The sequence below is a fragment of the Patiria miniata genome, unplaced genomic scaffold, assembly GCF_015706575.1.
Source record: "Patiria miniata isolate m_02_andy unplaced genomic scaffold, ASM1570657v1 HiC_scaffold_7, whole genome shotgun sequence".
Taxonomy (NCBI): Eukaryota; Metazoa; Echinodermata; class Asteroidea; order Valvatida; family Asterinidae; genus Patiria; species Patiria miniata.
Window position 1 is genome coordinate 33030976 of NW_024037074.1, and position 17617 is coordinate 33048592.

General features: G+C 40.6%; 1 protein-coding gene across 3 annotated transcripts; it reads right to left on the bottom strand.

Annotated features, from left to right (window-relative positions):
• Nucleotides 1-1112: 1112 nt before the first annotated feature.
• LOC119745745 (polyubiquitin-C) lies at nt 1113-16378 on the bottom strand. 3 transcript variants are annotated; one of them, XM_038222315.1, is made up of 4 exons: nt 16307-16378; nt 13727-14417; nt 11751-11752; nt 1113-4246 (listed from the first exon to the last, which is right to left on the bottom strand). In XM_038222315.1, the coding sequence occupies exons 2-4, from the start codon at nt 14406-14408 to the stop codon at nt 1961-1963; spliced, it is 2970 nt and encodes a 989-aa protein (XP_038078243.1). In that variant the 5' UTR covers nt 14409-14417; nt 16307-16378; the 3' UTR covers nt 1113-1960. The 3 variants fall into 3 exon arrangements, with proteins under 3 accessions (XP_038078243.1, XP_038078242.1, XP_038078244.1); XM_038222314.1 differs by lacking the exon at nt 11751-11752 and having other exon boundaries at nt 13725-14417; XM_038222316.1 differs by lacking the exons at nt 11751-11752; nt 16307-16378 and having other exon boundaries at nt 14181-14417.
• Nucleotides 16379-17617: the final 1239 nt, after the last annotated feature.

A 17617-nucleotide genomic window follows, 5' to 3' on the forward strand; every position in this document is an offset into this window, starting at 1 on the left:
CCGAGTTATTGTCTCCACTAAGTACGACTCGAATTAGAATTGAAATTTCCTTATTTCCTTAAATCATATTCAATTTATTCTGCAAGGGTTCTCTTCGATTAAATTTTGGAGATCTGGTCGACACAAAAGGAGGGCACTATTTGGTTTAGGTATTAGGTACATATGTACAATGTATACAGTGTTCACCCAAACCTAACACAAAATGTACATGTAGTACATGGTCCTCTCTCTCCCCCCCCCTTTTAAAAAGCCTATCCTTCCCCATGCCGAGAGAGAGAGAGAGAGAGAGAGGGGGGGGGGGGGGGGGGGGGGGGGAGTACGCGTGCTTCAGAGGTGCCATGGTCTCAACATGTTCAAATTTAGAAATCATGCAAAATGTCGAAAAGTATATGTCCCCGCTGGCAAAATAGCATCCACGTTGCGTATATGTCCCCGCTGGCAAAATAGCATCCACTTTGCCAAGCTGGAAATCAACTGAAGTTGGGGATGGGTGCTATCCTCAAAATGCTATAGTTGTCCTCATTCCATTACATGTACGCATGTTTTTGCTCTTGTTGGTTCACTATCATTTTGAGATAGATGATAAGGTTTAAAATATAATTTGTTTTACAAGCCCACACAGAAAGATTTCCATATACAAAGTTCACTCAACACCCTGTGTACCAAACCCTATGAGATTGAACTGAAAAATTCCAAGTGTTTTCTAAGAAAATGCTTGTAGTTTCTCACTGCTCAAATTGACTTTGATGACATGAAATTGCTATCTGGGGGCTTGTTAGTCAATACAGAGGAAAATTAGTGAACTTCGTATATGGAAATCTTTCCGCCCACACAAGTACAACAAACGAAGTTCATTTCCTTGCGATTTCACGACTAATCTCCTTCACCTCGTAGGTGGGGGATCCAATATTTGTTAGGCCAAAAAAGTAAAGCCTCATGAACCAAATGCATGAAAATGTACATGTACACATTTTCCAATACGGTCAACTGCAGCGCTAAACTTCAAAAGTGTATGTTCCATAATCTGTAGGCACGCGAACTCAGGAGCATGAAGACTTTACTCTCTCGCCACTTTGGACAAGATTTCCAAATAAAAACAACAAATCCCAAAATTTTCAATTTTACGTTTTAATGCACTTCCCCAATTTGTTACTCATTTTTAAGTGTCGTCAAATGTTATGTTTTTCATGTACATGTATATTAGTTGCCCAACAAGCTTCAATTAGAGTTGATTAATTGAGATGAAACTGCTTGGCTATAGGTTGGTTTGTCAAGTACATGTAATTTGTCTTTTGCCTTAGCATCCAGCGCAGTAGTCAAGTTAACACATCAAAAGCAAACGTCAGTTTTGCACTATTTTGTGATCTATGCGAAACATTATGAATAATAGTTTGCTTGTGGACACAATACGTTTTGTGAAGCAACCTAGATCCACTTAAAAGCGACTGGAATACCAAATTTGTTTTACATAGTTTTTACTCATCTATAGATCCTGAACAGTCCTGAATCCTCCAATTTCAATATGATTAGGCACACCCCCTAGGGAGTTAGGGTTAAAACTGTTGACTTGTTTAAAAGGATGTACCCATTTTCAAACACCCACTTCGCAATTCTGTTAATTCCATTTCTTTTTGTATGTCCAACAACATGATTTGTAAGATTGTTAAGGTGGTACATGTACTACATTTGCCTGGCCTTTAAACATTTTCTTTTCATTAGATGTCACATATAAGTGAAGTGTCACATTCACTCTACCAACAGAAGCTCATTAAACTGTCGGACATGCATGTCCGAATTTAAGAATTTGCCCTTCTGTATCTTGTTTATTTGTTTTTTTTTAACGACTGCACAAATTTTTTTTTTTAAGATGTGTTGTGTGGCTCAAAAGATCAAATTTTAAATCAAGTCTCCAAAGCATAATTCAATAATAAAGCTACTGATGTGTAACGCATGGCATGATTTACTGCCCTCCACGCAGACGGAGAACCAGGTGGAGGGTGGACTCTTTCTGGATATTGTAGTCAGACAGGGTGCGGCCATCTTCTAGCTGCTTTCCGGCGAAGATCAGACGCTGCTGGTCTGGTGGGATGCCCTCTTTGTCTTGGATCTTGGCCTTGACATTCTCGATGGTGTCACTGGGCTCGACCTCAAGGGTGATGGTTTTGCCAGTCAGGGTCTTGACGAAGATCTGCATACCACCACGCAGACGGAGAACCAAGTGGAGTGTGGACTCTTTCTGGATGTTGTAGTCAGACAGGGTGCGGCCATCTTCCAGCTGCTTTCCGGCGAAGATCAAACGCTGCTGGTCTGGTGGGATGCCCTCTTTGTCTTGGATCTTGGCCTTGACATTCTCAATGGTGTCACTGGGCTCAACCTCAAGGGTAATGGTCTTACCCGTCAAGGTCTTGACGAAGATTTGCATACCACCACGCAGACGGAGAACCAAGTGAAGTGTGGACTCTTTCTGGATGTTGTAGTCAGACAGGGTGCGGCCATCTTCCAGCTGCTTTCCGGCAAAGATCAGACGCTGCTGGTCTGGTGGGATGCCCTCTTTGTCTTGGATCTTGGCTTTGACATTCTCGATGGTGTCACTTGGCTCAACCTCAAGGGTAATGGTCTTACCCGTCAAGGTCTTGACGAAGATCTGCATACCACCACGCAGACGGAGAACCAAGTGAAGTGTGGACTCTTTCTGGATGTTGTAGTCAGACAGGGTGCGGCCATCTTCCAGCTGCTTTCCGGCGAAGATCAGACGCTGCTGGTCTGGTGGGATGCCCTCTTTGTCTTGGATCTTGGCTTTGACATTCTCGATGGTGTCACTGGGCTCGACCTCGAGAGTGATGGTCTTGCCTGTCAGGGTCTTGACGAAGATTTGCATACCACCACGCAGACGGAGAACCAAGTGGAGTGTGGACTCTTTCTGGATGTTGTAGTCAGACAGGGTGCGGCCATCTTCCAGCTGCTTTCCAGCGAAGATCAGACGCTGCTGGTCTGGTGGGATGCCCTCTTTGTCTTGAATCTTGGCCTTGACATTCTCGATGGTGTCACTGGGCTCAACCTCAAGAGTGATGGTTTTGCCTGTCAGGGTCTTGACGAAGATCTGCATACCACCACGCAGACGGAGAACCAGGTGGAGTGTGGACTCTTTCTGGATGTTGTAGTCAGACAGGGTGCGGCCATCTTCCAGCTGCTTTCCGGCAAAGATCAGACGCTGCTGGTCTGGTGGGATGCCCTCTTTGTCTTGGATCTTGGCTTTGACATTCTCGATGGTGTCACTTGGCTCAACCTCAAGGGTAATGGTCTTACCCGTCAAGGTCTTGACGAAGATCTGCATACCACCACGCAGACGGAGAACCAAGTGGAGTGTGGACTCTTTCTGGATGTTGTAGTCAGACAGGGTGCGGCCATCTTCCAGCTGCTTTCCGGCGAAGATCAGACGCTGCTGGTCTGGTGGGATGCCCTCTTTGTCTTGAATCTTGGCCTTGACATTCTCGATGGTGTCACTGGGCTCAACCTCAAGAGTGATGGTTTTGCCTGTCAGGGTCTTGACGAAGATCTGCATACCACCACGCAGACGGAGAACCAGGTGGAGTGTGGACTCTTTCTGGATGTTGTAGTCAGACAGGGTGCGGCCATCTTCCAGCTGCTTTCCGGCAAAGATCAGACGCTGCTGGTCTGGTGGGATGCCCTCTTTGTCTTGGATCTTGGCTTTGACATTCTCGATGGTGTCACTTGGCTCAACCTCAAGGGTAATGGTCTTACCCGTCAAGGTCTTGACGAAGATCTGCATACCACCACGCAGACGGAGAACCAAGTGGAGTGTGGACTCTTTCTGGATGTTATAGTCGGACAGAGTGCGGCCATCTTCCAGCTGCTTTCCGGCGAAGATCAGACGCTGCTGGTCTGGTGGGATGCCCTCTTTGTCTTGGATCTTGGCTTTGACATTCTCGATGGTGTCACTGGGCTCGACCTCGAGAGTGATGGTCTTGCCTGTCAGGGTCTTGACGAAGATTTGCATACCACCACGCAGACGGAGAACCAAGTGGAGTGTGGACTCTTTCTGGATGTTGTAGTCAGACAGGGTGCGGCCATCTTCCAGCTGCTTTCCGGCGAAGATCAAACGCTGCTGGTCTGGTGGGATGCCCTCTTTGTCTTGGATCTTGGCCTTGACATTTTCGATGGTGTCACTGGGCTCGACCTCGAGAGTGATGGTCTTGCCTGTCAGGGTCTTGACGAAGATCTGCATCTTGGTTTACTGCATAAATAGAAAAAGAAGCAAACAACTTTTTGAGTTAACATGCAACAAACACGCAATCAAAAAGTTGGACTTCAGCTGATATAGCATCCCTCATCTTTCTTGAAGTGTTTTTAAAGAGATATCAAATTAAAAAAAATTCAGAAATTAATATATTTTGCCTCTGAAATAGTCCTTTTTGGTTGAAATGTTAGGCCATCTATTTTTCGATTAATTATTCAAGCATTTATATAAAATGCTATTAAAAGTCAATTGAATCAGCCTACTTGATGGCTTCATTCTTTCTTTTGACAACACTGATTTTAACAAAATAATGAGTGATATTTTTTTTTAAAATGAAGGGGGAAAAATAAAAGAAAAACAAAACCCACGAACTCAAAAACCTGGACATGTGCAATACAGATTTTTCTTCAAGTAGATTTTTGCCTTTATCAGCCAAAGACATATTTTCCCAGTTGACATACTGGTGGACTATTTTGTTATGGTGACTTAGAGCAGAAATTTGAGGGTTGAAATTTCGGTGATGTTTCTTTTGAACACAAAAATATTAGCAAAAGAGTACAGAAAATGGAAGAATACATCTTGAAAAATCTGCCATCTTGCATTTTTTTTTTAAAAAGGGACACCTTGTAGTAAAAAAAAAAAAAAAAAAGTCCCGATGAGAATTTTTTTACTAGGCCTTACATTTATATTACTTTTTGTTAGTGGCTTTATTTTCAGTCATTCCATTTTTGTGCCGACATTTGAAGTATAAGGCGAAAAAACGAACAAAAAAACCCATATTTTGCTTCCCCGCCCGCATCCTTTTTGGAGGCTGCCTCTTTTTAAAATTTTAATTTTTAACAGTGACATCATTTTGGCCGCTTTTATCTTTTGCATGTAGCCCATATAAAGCTGTTCTTTTCCTGAGTACAATGTGGGCCATTTAAAAAACAACAAAACTGGCGGCCTTCTTGAAAAATAGCCCAGTCGGATCAGACGGCCATTTTGGAGAGGAAAAATGTTTTTAAAAAAAAAAGCCTCCTGCTTCCTTTTCTTCAAAAAGGCAGGACGCTTTGTTTTTTTTTATTTTGCCTAATAAGCACTTTTACTGTAATGAGCGCTATCTTGTTCACGGGGCAAAAAGAAAATGTGCTGCTAGACATGTGCGCATTTTGGAATGATCGCATGACGACTTGGAAGCGTAAAAGTTAACGATTGATGATGTGTACATAGCAACACATGTACATGTAAATTTGCCTCGTAATTTGCTTCAGCAAGATGGCGCATATTACCGTTAAAGTGCTTAATATTCACATTGTTCCACTGGTTTCACAAACTTCTCAGTGATGTTATTGTTCATTCGAATGAACCCTTCTCAAAAAATTTAATCATTCTCATATTCATCAGGCATGCAACTGGGAATTTAGAAACAACGAGGAAACCCCAAACCACACAAGACTTTGTAAAGTATTATTCAATTTGTACTGGCATTTATGAGAAGTAAAAAACGAGGATATCAGCCAATCCGATGAAAAGTTGCATGCCTGATTCATAGAGCAGCCAAAAAAAAAAAAAAAAAAACCTAAAGAATGCTTGAATCCATCAGTATTATTGATAAAAATTGTAAATAGAACTTTCCAATCCAAATTCCAATGGGGTTAGGAAAGTACTGCCAGCAACGTTTCAACAAAGAAACACTAAACACGTAGAACTCTTCTATTCTCAAGATTTATGTTGGTCAGGTCTTGGACAATAAATTATCTCTCTGATTAAACTTTTCTTACAAAAAAACAATGGGAAAAAAAACAATAATACACGAAAATTAATGGAGGGGCCCATTTCTACTTTATGGACATTTCTCGTCAAAAGCCTGCTTAGCAAAGGGCATTGCAAAAGATGGCATAATATTATGAATAATGGTGACTCATAAATTCTACGGAACTTCGAATCGAAGGGAGTGGACAAGACAACAGGAAACAAAAACTGCAAGTCATATTTTTTTCCGACATCGGCGGGCCGACATGGTGCCTGTGGACATGTTTTGGGGGCACTAGGCATGATAGGGCATGTAGGGGGCCTACTTTCTTTACTAATTAGTACACGAAGACTAGAAAGTGTCAAGGGACATGAGGGATCTTCTTTCCAAGTCATAAAATGACGGTATAGCCTAGGCCATCCATGGGCCTACTCAGTACTCTAATTTCAACCTGAACCACGAAGCTTTAGAAAAAAAACGAAAACTACGATGACAAAGAAGTGCGACACCCTTCGTATACGAATACCATTCATACAATTCTTTTCTAGACCAAACTGACTTCACTATCCAAATTATCTTTTTAGCTTTAACCGAATTCGAAGTAATTATACTTACGTTTTGAAGATAAATTGCAAAAACAGTCTTTTTTTTTGACGATGTAGCAAACGCTTCCAAAGGCGAACTAATAATTATTACGTGCTCAACGCGTCTGGCTGCCTTTATAGTAAGTCGTACAGTCATTCTATTGGTTATTTGGTCTCACGTGCTCAAAATTACAGTCTCTGATTGGAAAATATAAATAGGACCTGTCTCCAGGCGGAAGTAAATCTACCCCCTGGTTCCCAGCATACTTCCCAACGTTCCATTCGATTTCATCGCAAAGGTGTGCGGGTACCAGTATCATGACATCATGGTAATTTTTAACTTCACGTGACTCAGCTGCACGCAAGTACGTATGTGTACATGTAGTCGCAATATCAGTGTCGATAGTTCTCGAATCAAAGTTCATTCCAAGGTCCCATAAAGTGGGCGGGGAGTTGGGCCGGGCTGGGGGAGGGAAATTTGGGCCAAGTTGAAATCTGTCACAAACATCCTGTTAGAATTAATAAAAGATTACACTTGTAATCAAGTTTCTGCTCAGATCTGACTTAATGCACTAGTTCTTTCATTTCCCCTCATCAAAAATATAAATGTTAAACAAAGCCTGGAAAAACCATGGAGGAAGGAACAGTTCCCAGTCTTCAGTTTCGTTTCTTTTTTTCAAGTTACGAATTTTAAATTTATATATTTTATTTCAGGAGGAATAACACATTTTCATTGGAAAGGTCTCATACAATATACATGTAGACCTAATTGTCTGCAACCTTACAAAAGAATATTGGGTTTCAATTTTTTTCACATTAAAATTTAAATTGCTGGATTTTTTATTTTCCATAATTCCATTACTAATTTGGCGGATTTTTTTTCAATGACTAGTGCAATATAACTTTCAATTTGGTATTGCTAGAATTTTTTTATTAAAAAAAAAGAAGTCTATTTTGGTACTCCGAATATAGAACGGAGGGATCAACTTAAGTCCTGAGAGTGGCCTTTTTGGCAATGCCACGCAACAGGCGGCCTTCGATCGCGATCACGGCCGGCCAAACAATAAAAAAAAAGGCGGGATTGATTTGCGTCACGTTTGGATAAAGGTTCAGACTGATAAGATAGGAACGAAAAGTCCAACTAAGGTAATGCGGTGACAAAGTTTATGCATCGCCATGGACGTTTCTTACATCATGACGTGGTAAAAGTCAGCATGAACATAAAATGATAAATAAAATAAAACGCTTGTCTTATTTTCCAATCACCATTTTCATTTTCTTAATAAAATAAAAGTCATTTACTTTGGCTTTTTCTGACACTGTGACTTCAAAGGTTTTCAGTGTACTGATAGTATAAAAACTGCATGGGCCTGTTTTAAAATATTGTAACGGGCGTGAAATTACTAGTTCAAGTACTAAATGACAAGAGACTAGACAAGAATTCTGACTGGGGAGATCGTGCTGTTCTTCAAAAAATAATAACGGTTTTATTGGCACACACACCGTGCCCGATGCATATAATCTAATGTCTATTATGTGGATAACGATGAGGCGGAGCGCCAATGTGCATTGCAAATGATCGAACGTTGAGTACGACCCGCTCATTCTTCTGGGTGAATTTCCTCACCGGGCCAGAACCGGTCACGATCTGAACACCGAGCCCTAACTTAATTGGCTCGTCTTTTATAGCGTTTGGGCGCGTACATGGCGCAAGGAGCTATAGCTAGCGCATCATAACAAAATGTCTCTTGCAATGCTCTGATTGGTCATTCTACTGCGCCAAATATTATTCTTATTCATAATAATCATGGCGTCTTGACCTAGCCCAGGTTGGACGAAGTCTTCATTGCATAGGGAGGAAAGGGAGTCCACCTGGGCTACGTCAAAGCTTCGATGAATTAAACTTTCATTTAACAGTAATTCTATCATTACTTTATATGCCCTTTTATCAATACACAGTCAACTGTATTGGCATCAATTCTTCTCATTAAAATACAAGGTTATCATCCGTAAGTCCTATCAATTAAGTTTATGAAAGGAACCTGTATCTTAGCAGAGTGAAGAATAAAGTGTGCTTACTGGAAATTAATCATGACTTGCATTTTCGTTACAATTATGAATGCCATAAAAAGTAACTGAATCATTTGAAATATTGCAAATTGGCTTGGGCGCATTTTATAGCACCATGTTTATTTTCACGAATTGTTCCCGAGAAAATGTAACTGTTGTGTTCCCCCTTGATATTTTTTTTGTCTAACTCAAAAACTACTGGACACATCTTGGTCAAATTACGACTGATCAGTACAGAAACTACTTAGCAATCCAGCTATACTCTTTGTTTGGCCCAAAACAGTGATAATGTGTACAAAATTATGCAATTTATGACAAATGGTACCGGAAAAAAAGTTGCACCTTAAATTGGCTAATTTTGGCCGGCTGTGATGTAAGTACATATTAACCTGTAGGTCGATGACCCATAACAAGGCCACTTTGGCCAGTGTTGGGATTCTAGGAAGAATAAGGTGGGTGGTAGAGAACATATGTTGTGGTCAATAAATATTGAAGTTAAGGATGTGGTTTTACCCTCAAGAAGAGTTGGTAAACTTCTTCAAGGAGAAGATGTGGTCACACCTCCACTGAGGGTGGGGCTGACATCTAACAATGGTTTAGGGACATATAAAAAGTAAGGAAGGAAATTGAAATGGTTAATCTTGATTGAGGCACCAGAGAGCTTGTGTCGATTCACATGTGAGCAGCCATTGCGATCATGCTTTGTGCCTAGCGCCCTCTCGCGGCCAACTAAACTTTTTTTTAACAGCGCGCGCCGCCTAGAATTTTGCTTAACTATGCGATGGGCGTAGCGAGCATGCGAGTTTTGCATTCCACCGCGCTTTGTTTAAGAGAAATAGCCGACATTCCGGGCGTTTCGGTATATTTTTCTTGTAGGGCTAGGTCCAAAATAACTTTGATTTCGATCCAACATCTTGTTGCGAGCAGACCATCTTTTACGACATCTTACACTCTCCACTTTTATTGCAATTTTGAGAGAGGCTCCCTATAGCAGTAGACTAGTTTCATCTATTTTTTGCTGTTTCTACTTCGATTTTACCATCGGACACGGAGTAGGCATGAACGTAGATCCTCCCAAGTGATAATATCCTTGGAGCTACTTCATTAGCCTATTTCCCTATTTGACTGTCGTTTTTATAGACCCAACAAAGTTCGTTTTTATAGACCCAACAAAGTTCTGTTTTTATATACTTAACAAAGAGTCGGTTGATATACCCAAAGTTCATATAATCCCTATAATTCTTTTTGTAAATACTGTACCTGATCATTTGTATATATATTGTCTCTATTTGTACTGTAAATATTTCATATTTGTGAGACAACAGAAAACATTCGCTCTACCCATGGAGCTATATCATTTTTTAGTGGAACCCCTCGGACATAAGGAGAGTGCCACATTCATGATCGCAATGGCTGCTCACATGTGAATCGACACAAACACGCAATTACAAAAGTTATGAAATAATGCTGGAGTAAGGAACCAGTCGGGGAAAAGTAAGTACTGCAACCCGACCTGGTTACACAAGCTACTGGCTATTCCCCCTGTGAGTTATTGTATGGGAGAAAAGTAAGAGGCCCGTTAACATTGATCAGTGAGCAGTGGATTACTGACGATTAGGTGGCCCCAGATGTGGTTCAGTACATGATAGATATCAGACATAAGATGGACACTTTGATGAGTGAGGCCGCTGAAAATATGGCCAAATCCCAAAGCAAAATGAAGCCGGAGTACTATGATCGAAAATCTGCTCCCCGTACATTTGATCCAGGTGACAAAGTACTGCTCTTCCTACCTTTGGGTAACTCAAAACTTGATAGTAAATGGCAGGGCCCCTACGTTATTACACGTAGGATAAACTCTGTTAATTACGAAGTAACCTTGCCAAACAAGAGAAAGTCCAAACGGATAATCCATGTAAACATGATGAAGCTGTGGTATGATAAGGATCATGAGCAACGCATGGCAGAATGCCATTATGTTATTGCAGATGTAGACTCATTTTCCGTTAATGATAACAATGATGACATGGTCACTCCTGTCGAAAACATGGATGCAAACATAGATATAGGGTTGAATTATCATCAAACTCAGACTTGGGAAGATGTAGCAGTGTCCGATTCATTGACAAATGCCCAAAGTCAAGAGATGAGTATCTTGCTGTATTAATTCAGTGCGGTGTTTTCCGATGTGCCTGGGAGAACCCACTTAGTGAAGCATGAAATTAAGACGGAGGGAAAACAACCCATACGGCATAGGGCTTACCGTACTCCTCATGCTTTAAGACAGAAAGTTCAAGATGAACTACAGAGTATGCTAGACATGGGTATCATTGAACCTATTACAAGTTCATATGCATCGCCAATTATTGCTCTGCGCAAGTCTCATAACCAAATCAGAGTAGTTACTGATTTCAGAACTCTGAACAAAATTACGGAATTTGATCCGTATGTCATGCCTAGGATTGATGACATATTAGATGAGGTAGCAAAAGCTAAGTACATTTCTACCCTTGATCTGACTATAGGATTCTATCAGGTCCCTCTAGATCCACAGACCAAAGAAAAGTCAGCGTTCATTACGCCCTTTGGTCAATACTGCTACAATGTACTGCCCTTTGGCATGCAAAACAGCAGTAGTACATTTCAGAGCTTAATGGATGAAGTCCTAGATGGTTGTCATGGTTATGCTCAAGCATACATTGACGACATATGTATCTACAGTGAAACGTGGGCAGAGCACATGGTTCATGTGAAAGATGTATTGAGCAGACCAGCACGGGCAGGTTTAACAGCCAAGCCAATTAAGTGTAAAGTAGCCCATTCTCAGGTCTCATTCTTGGGTCATACTATTGGTGAAGGTGTGATACAACCAATGACAGATAAGCTGGAGGCAGTGGCAGACTTTCCGAGGCCCTTGACAAAAAAACAAGTCAGGGCATTTCTGGGCCTGTCTGGGTATTACAGAAAATGTGTACCCCATTATGCCACAATAGCAGCCCCATTGGTGGAACTCACAAAGAAGAGTGCTGCCAACACAGTTGTATGGAATGAGATGTGTGAAAGAGCATTTTGTGCCTTGAGGAAAAACTGACTAGCCCACCACTCCTGCGTGCACCAGACCTTTCCAAGCAATTTGTACTCCAAACAGATGCTTCTAATTATGGTTTGGGTGCGGGATACTCACTCAGTGCGATGACACGGATATTGAGTATCCCATTGCATATCTCAGTAGAAAAATGCTTGCAAGAGAACAGAATTATTCTGTGCCAGAGAAGGAGTGTTTGGCTATTGTTTGGGCCATTGCCAAGTTGAAGTACTACCTGTATGGCCAGCAGTTTACAGTGCTCACTGATCACAGAGCCCTGAAATGGCTAGACAGTTTCAGAACCAGTAACAACAGGTTACTTCGATGGTCGATGCTGTTACAGGAATACACATTCACTATGCAGTACAGAAAAGGCATTGCTAATGCCAATGCAGATGGTCTCAGTCGTGCATAAATTCAGATTAATTTGTAGAGAATAAGTAACCTTGAGTATCATAGTTCATAAGTTTGTTTTTAGAAATCACCATAGAAAATGATATGTTCTACAACTCAGTATATTTAATGTTTAACTTTAGATTTAATAAGTGCATGAGTGGAACTTTAATTTAGTTTAACTGTTTACCTGGAATTTTCAATGTAAGTGGAAATTCTATTTATTATCAATTTATACGTGAACGTGTATCTCACAAATCCTTGTTGGACGTTGTTTTATTTGTGCTTGAATAATAAGCATTTGGATGTGTTCTCATGTATTCCTTGCAACAATAACTTGCTGCACCCAATCCAGCTCAGTGTACTGCAGGATATAGGACTACCCTACTGACGTTGCATTGGATGTTGCTGAATGGACACTTTTGAATTATAATCAGTATTCTTAAAATGGCTTTTGACCACTCATAATTTTACTATTGATAACAAGTTTTTAATTGATGTATGTTTAGTTCTGTATTTTTCAACAGAGTAATTTTGCTTGATTGCAAGACTGACACAGTCTTCTCTAGGGGAGGGGGCATGTGATGTAAGTACATATTAACCTGTAGGTCGATAACCCATAGCAAGGCCACTTTGGCCAGTGTTGGGATTCTAGGAAGAATAAGGTGGGTGGTAGAGAACATATATTGTGGTCAATAAATATCCAAGTTAAGGATGTGGTTTTACCCTCAAGAAGAGTTGGTAAACTTCTTCAAGGAGAAGATGTGGTCACACCTCCACTGAGGGTGGGGCTGACATCTAACAATGGTTTAGGGACATATAAAAAGTAAGGAAGGAAATTGAAATGGTTAATCTTGATTGAGGCACCAGAGAGTGCACAACATTTTGTATAGCTCCAGAATATGAGAATGTAGCAATAAATAGATTAGCTCCAGTGTATAGCAAGAAGTTGTCCAGTGTGAGTTCCTGATGTAGAGAACTTTAAGTACAATGGATGTTCACCGAGGTGGACAACGTAACACCGGAATACAATTGAATTGCTTATTCGCCTATAATTTTGCCGATGGGAGGTACTTGGGAGAATTCTGTAAGGGCATCGGGACTCCAACCCGACCCAAATACGGCAGGGTGCGGGTTTGGCGTTGGGGGTCAAAGGCACGCAGATGGAGAACCAAGTGGAGGGTGAACTCTCTCTTGATGTTGTAGTCAGACGGAGTGCAGCCATCTTCCAGCTGCATTACGGCAAAGATCAGACGCTGCTGGTCTGCCCTCTTTGTCTTGGATCATGGCTTTGAAATTCTTGATGGTGTCACTTGGCTCGACCTCAAGGGTAATTGTCTTACCCGTCAAGGTCTTGACGAAGATCTGCATACCACCACGCAGAGCGAGAACCAAGTGGAGTGTAGACTCTTTCTGGATGTTGTAGTCAGACAGGGTGCGGCCATCTTCCAGCTGCTTTCCGGCAAAGATCAGACGCTGCATGTCTGATGGGAAGTCCTCTTTGTCTTGGATCTTGACTTTGACATTCTCAATGGTGTCACTTGGCTCGACCTCAAGGGTAATGATCTTACCATTCAAGGTCTTGACGAAGATCAGCATACCACCACGCAGACGGAGAACCAAGTGGAGGGTGGACTCTTTCTGGATGTTGTAGTCAGACAGGGTGCGGCCATCTTCCAGCTGCTTTCCGGCGAAGATCAAACGCTGCTGGTCTGGTGGGATGCCCTCTTTGTCTTGGATCTTGGCTTTGACATTCTCGATGGTGTCACTTGGCTCGACCTCAAGGGTAATGGTCTTACCCGTCAAGGTCTTGACGAAGATCTGCATACCACCACGCAGACGGAGAACCAAGTGGAGTGTAGACTCTTTCTGGATGTTGTAGTCAGACAGGGTGCGGCCATCTTCCAGCTGCTTGCCGGCGAAGATCAAACGCTGCTGGTCTGGTGGGATGCCCTCTTTGTCTTGGATCTTGGCTTTGACATTCTCGATGGTGTCACTTGGCTCGACCTCAAGGGTAATGGTCTTACCCGTCAAGGTCTTGACGAAGATCTGCATACCACCACGCAGACGGAGAACCAAGTGGAGTGTAGACTCTTTCTGGATGTTGTAGTCAGACAGGGTGCGGCCATCTTCCAGCTGCTTTCCGGCAAAGATCAGACGCTGCTGGTCTGGTGGGATGCCCTCTTTGTCTTGGATCTTGGCTTTGACATTCTCGATGGTGTCACTTGGCTCGACCTCAAGAGTGATGGTCTTGCCTGTCAGGGTCTTGACGAAGATCTGCATCTAGGTTTACTGCATAAATAGAAAGAAAGGAAACAATTTTTTGAGTTAACACGCAACAAACATGCAATCAATTCAGAGTGCAGTAGGCTGCACATATAGTCTTGCAATAAATGGTAGAAAACATGGACATTAACCTGTGGAATGAATGCTTGTACTGGACATAATTTCATGTTCACATGCATGCACTCAACTTGTACAGGACAAAATACACTGGATGATTGGCTGAATGGACTAAAGTCATTGCCGGGAATTGACAACTTAAAAGCAACAGTTGAACCAATATGGAGGCCTCCATACACGTGTATGCAGCACACTCACAAACTGTTTGTATTTGTAAGTCTACAGTTGTGCACTACCATATGCGTCTATATTCCTACATGGTGGGTATTCAATTTTTGGCTTGAAGACAATTTTATTTTGGCTTTGAGCATGTTAGTGTTCATGGTGTTAAGATGTGAAGTGTTAAACACATTCCTTCCTCCATGATTGAATTTTTGAATAAGCTGGATTTGGAATAATTGTTTTCAAACTGTGATGCCAATTGGCATAAAAGTGACAACTGGTTGCTTCAAAGATAATTCAAATTAAGCAGAAAATTGTTGCGTCACAGTTCTGGCCATAAGTGTTTTTATAAGCACGTCAATGTTGGACAAAGAGTGTCCCAATGTTTGTACACCAAAGAATGAGGCCGATGAAGTCTTAAACTAAAGAACAATTTTTTAATTTTATATATTTTGATCACAGTCCATGGGTCTATTAAATTCCAAAATGCTCTAATTATAAGTTATAATTTATACCATTACTTGTGTTATAAGTTATAACACAAGTAATGGTATAAATTGTGACATTGAAAATGTATGTCCATGTCACAATAGCAGTCATGATAGCATTCATAGCATGCACAAGCTATTACTATATAGCATTGATCATAGTATGCGAATGCTATTATCATAGCATGCAAATGCTATTCTCAAAGCATGTGAATGCTGTTATAGCATTCATGTACGCATGCCTAAATAGCATTCTCGCTAGCATGCGAATGCTACAGCTCAATTTACATAATTTGGGCTTCTAACATGCTATAAAATAGCCCCATAAATGTGGCCTATTTACTGGACTGCCTCTCGCTGCCTCCGTAAACATAGGCCACACATCCACATGTACAAAAAACGTGTCGACTTTGCCAAATTTTGATTTTCACATTTAGGCTTACTTTTTACGTTTTTTTTGCTTTAGAAGCATTCTCACCCTCTATATAGGCTAATCAGAAAGTGCTGCCTTTTTCAGATGTCCATTTTTCGTGAAATTTCCAGATACATTTACACACGTTTGCGTATCAAAATTTCAACATGAAATTTCACAAAAATTAAACATCTGAAAAAGGCAGCACTTTCTGATTAGCCTATATAGAGGGTGAGAATGCTTCTAAAGCAAAAAAAATCTACAAAGTAAGCCTAAATGTGAAAATCAAAATTTGGCAAAGTCGACACGTTTTTTGTACATGTGGATGTGTGGCCTATGTTTACGGAGGCAGTCCAGTAAATAGGACACATTTATGGGGCTAGCTATAAAACTGCTATCGGAATGCTATCCTCGAGGAATGCTATGAAAAATGCTTTAGGAATTATATACATGGCTTTTGTGAATGCTATCAAATGGCAGTTCTCATAGCATTCACATGTAAAATGCATGCTAAAGGAATGCTAAATGACTGCAGTCAAGTTTGGTAATGAGTTGGACTCAGGAAAGCTCTATTTTTGCAATAAAACTCTTACTTACTTTCCGCCCCATTTGACAATACGAATACCATTCATACAATTCTTTTCTAGATTAAACTGACTTCATTATCCAAATTATCTTTTCAGTTTTAATCGAATTTGAATTAATTATATACTTACGTTTTGAAGATAAGTTGAAAAAACAGTCTCTTTTTCGACGATGTAGCAAATGCTTCCAACGCTAACTAATAATTATTACATGCTCAACGCGTCTGGCTGCCTTTATAGTAAGCGTACGGTCATTCTATTGGTTATTTGGTCTCACGTGCTCAAAATGACGTGCTGAAAATATAAATAGGACTTGTCTCTAGGAAGTAAATCTATCCTGGTTCCCAGCATACTTTGCCAACATTCTATTCGATTTCATTGCAAAGGTGTGCGGGTACCAGTATCATGACATCATGGTATTTTTTAACGACACGTGACTCGGCTACACATTGATGTATTGGCGATATCAGCAGCATCGATAGTTCTCGAATCAAAGTTCATTCTGTTTCATGAAACAAAGGTCTGATAAAGTGAGCGGAAATTTGGGCCAAGTTGAAATCCGTCACAAACATCATGTTAGAATTCATAAAAGATTACACATGTAATCAAGTTTCTGCTCAGATCTGACCTAAATGCACTAGTTCTTAAAAAAAAGAAGTCTATTTTGGTACTCCAAATATAGAACGGAGGGATCAACTTTAGTCCTGAGAGTACATTGTGATACAATAGTACAGTAATGTCGCGCAACTAAACAAGCGGCCTTTGATCGCGCTCACGGCCGGCCAAACAAAAAAAGGCGGGACTGATTTGCGTCGCGTTTGGATAAAGGTTCAGACTGATTAGATAGGAACGAAGTCCAACTAAGGTAATGCGGTGACAAAGTTCATGCATGGCCATGAACGTTTCTTACATCAAGATGTGGTAAAAGTCAGCATGAAAACATGATAAATAAAATAAAACGCTTGTCTTATTTTCCAATCACCGTTTTTATTTTCTTAAAAAGATAAAATTCATTTACTTTCAGTGTTTTTCTGACACTGACTTTAAAGGTTTTCAGTGCACTGAGATAACTGAACATATAAAAACTGGGCCTGTTTTGATGAATGCCCTAAAAAGTACTGAACTAAATCATTTGAAATGTTGCAACATTTGAAATGATTCTGTATTCGTGAAGAATATTGATTTCAAATTTTTAATTACAAAAATATATCTAAATCAAAATTAGTAGAGTAATTAGTCAGTAAGCAACAATTTTATTCATTTTTAAAATCAGTGGATAATCTTCTACCTTATAAACCAATGTTAAAATATCCCTTCTATTCTAAATATCTCTTCACATTAAAATAGAGCTTTGTTAAATATTACGTAAACCTAAAATATTATAAATGGATTTTGTGGACAGAAAATTTATACAATTTTTTAAAGATGTTATTGGACGTTTCC

Excerpts from the sequence above, each read along its gene's own strand:
- LOC119745745 (XM_038222315.1), bottom strand. The coding sequence starts at position 14,408 with ATGCAGATCTTCGTCAAGACCCTGACAGGCAAGACCATCACTCTTGAG.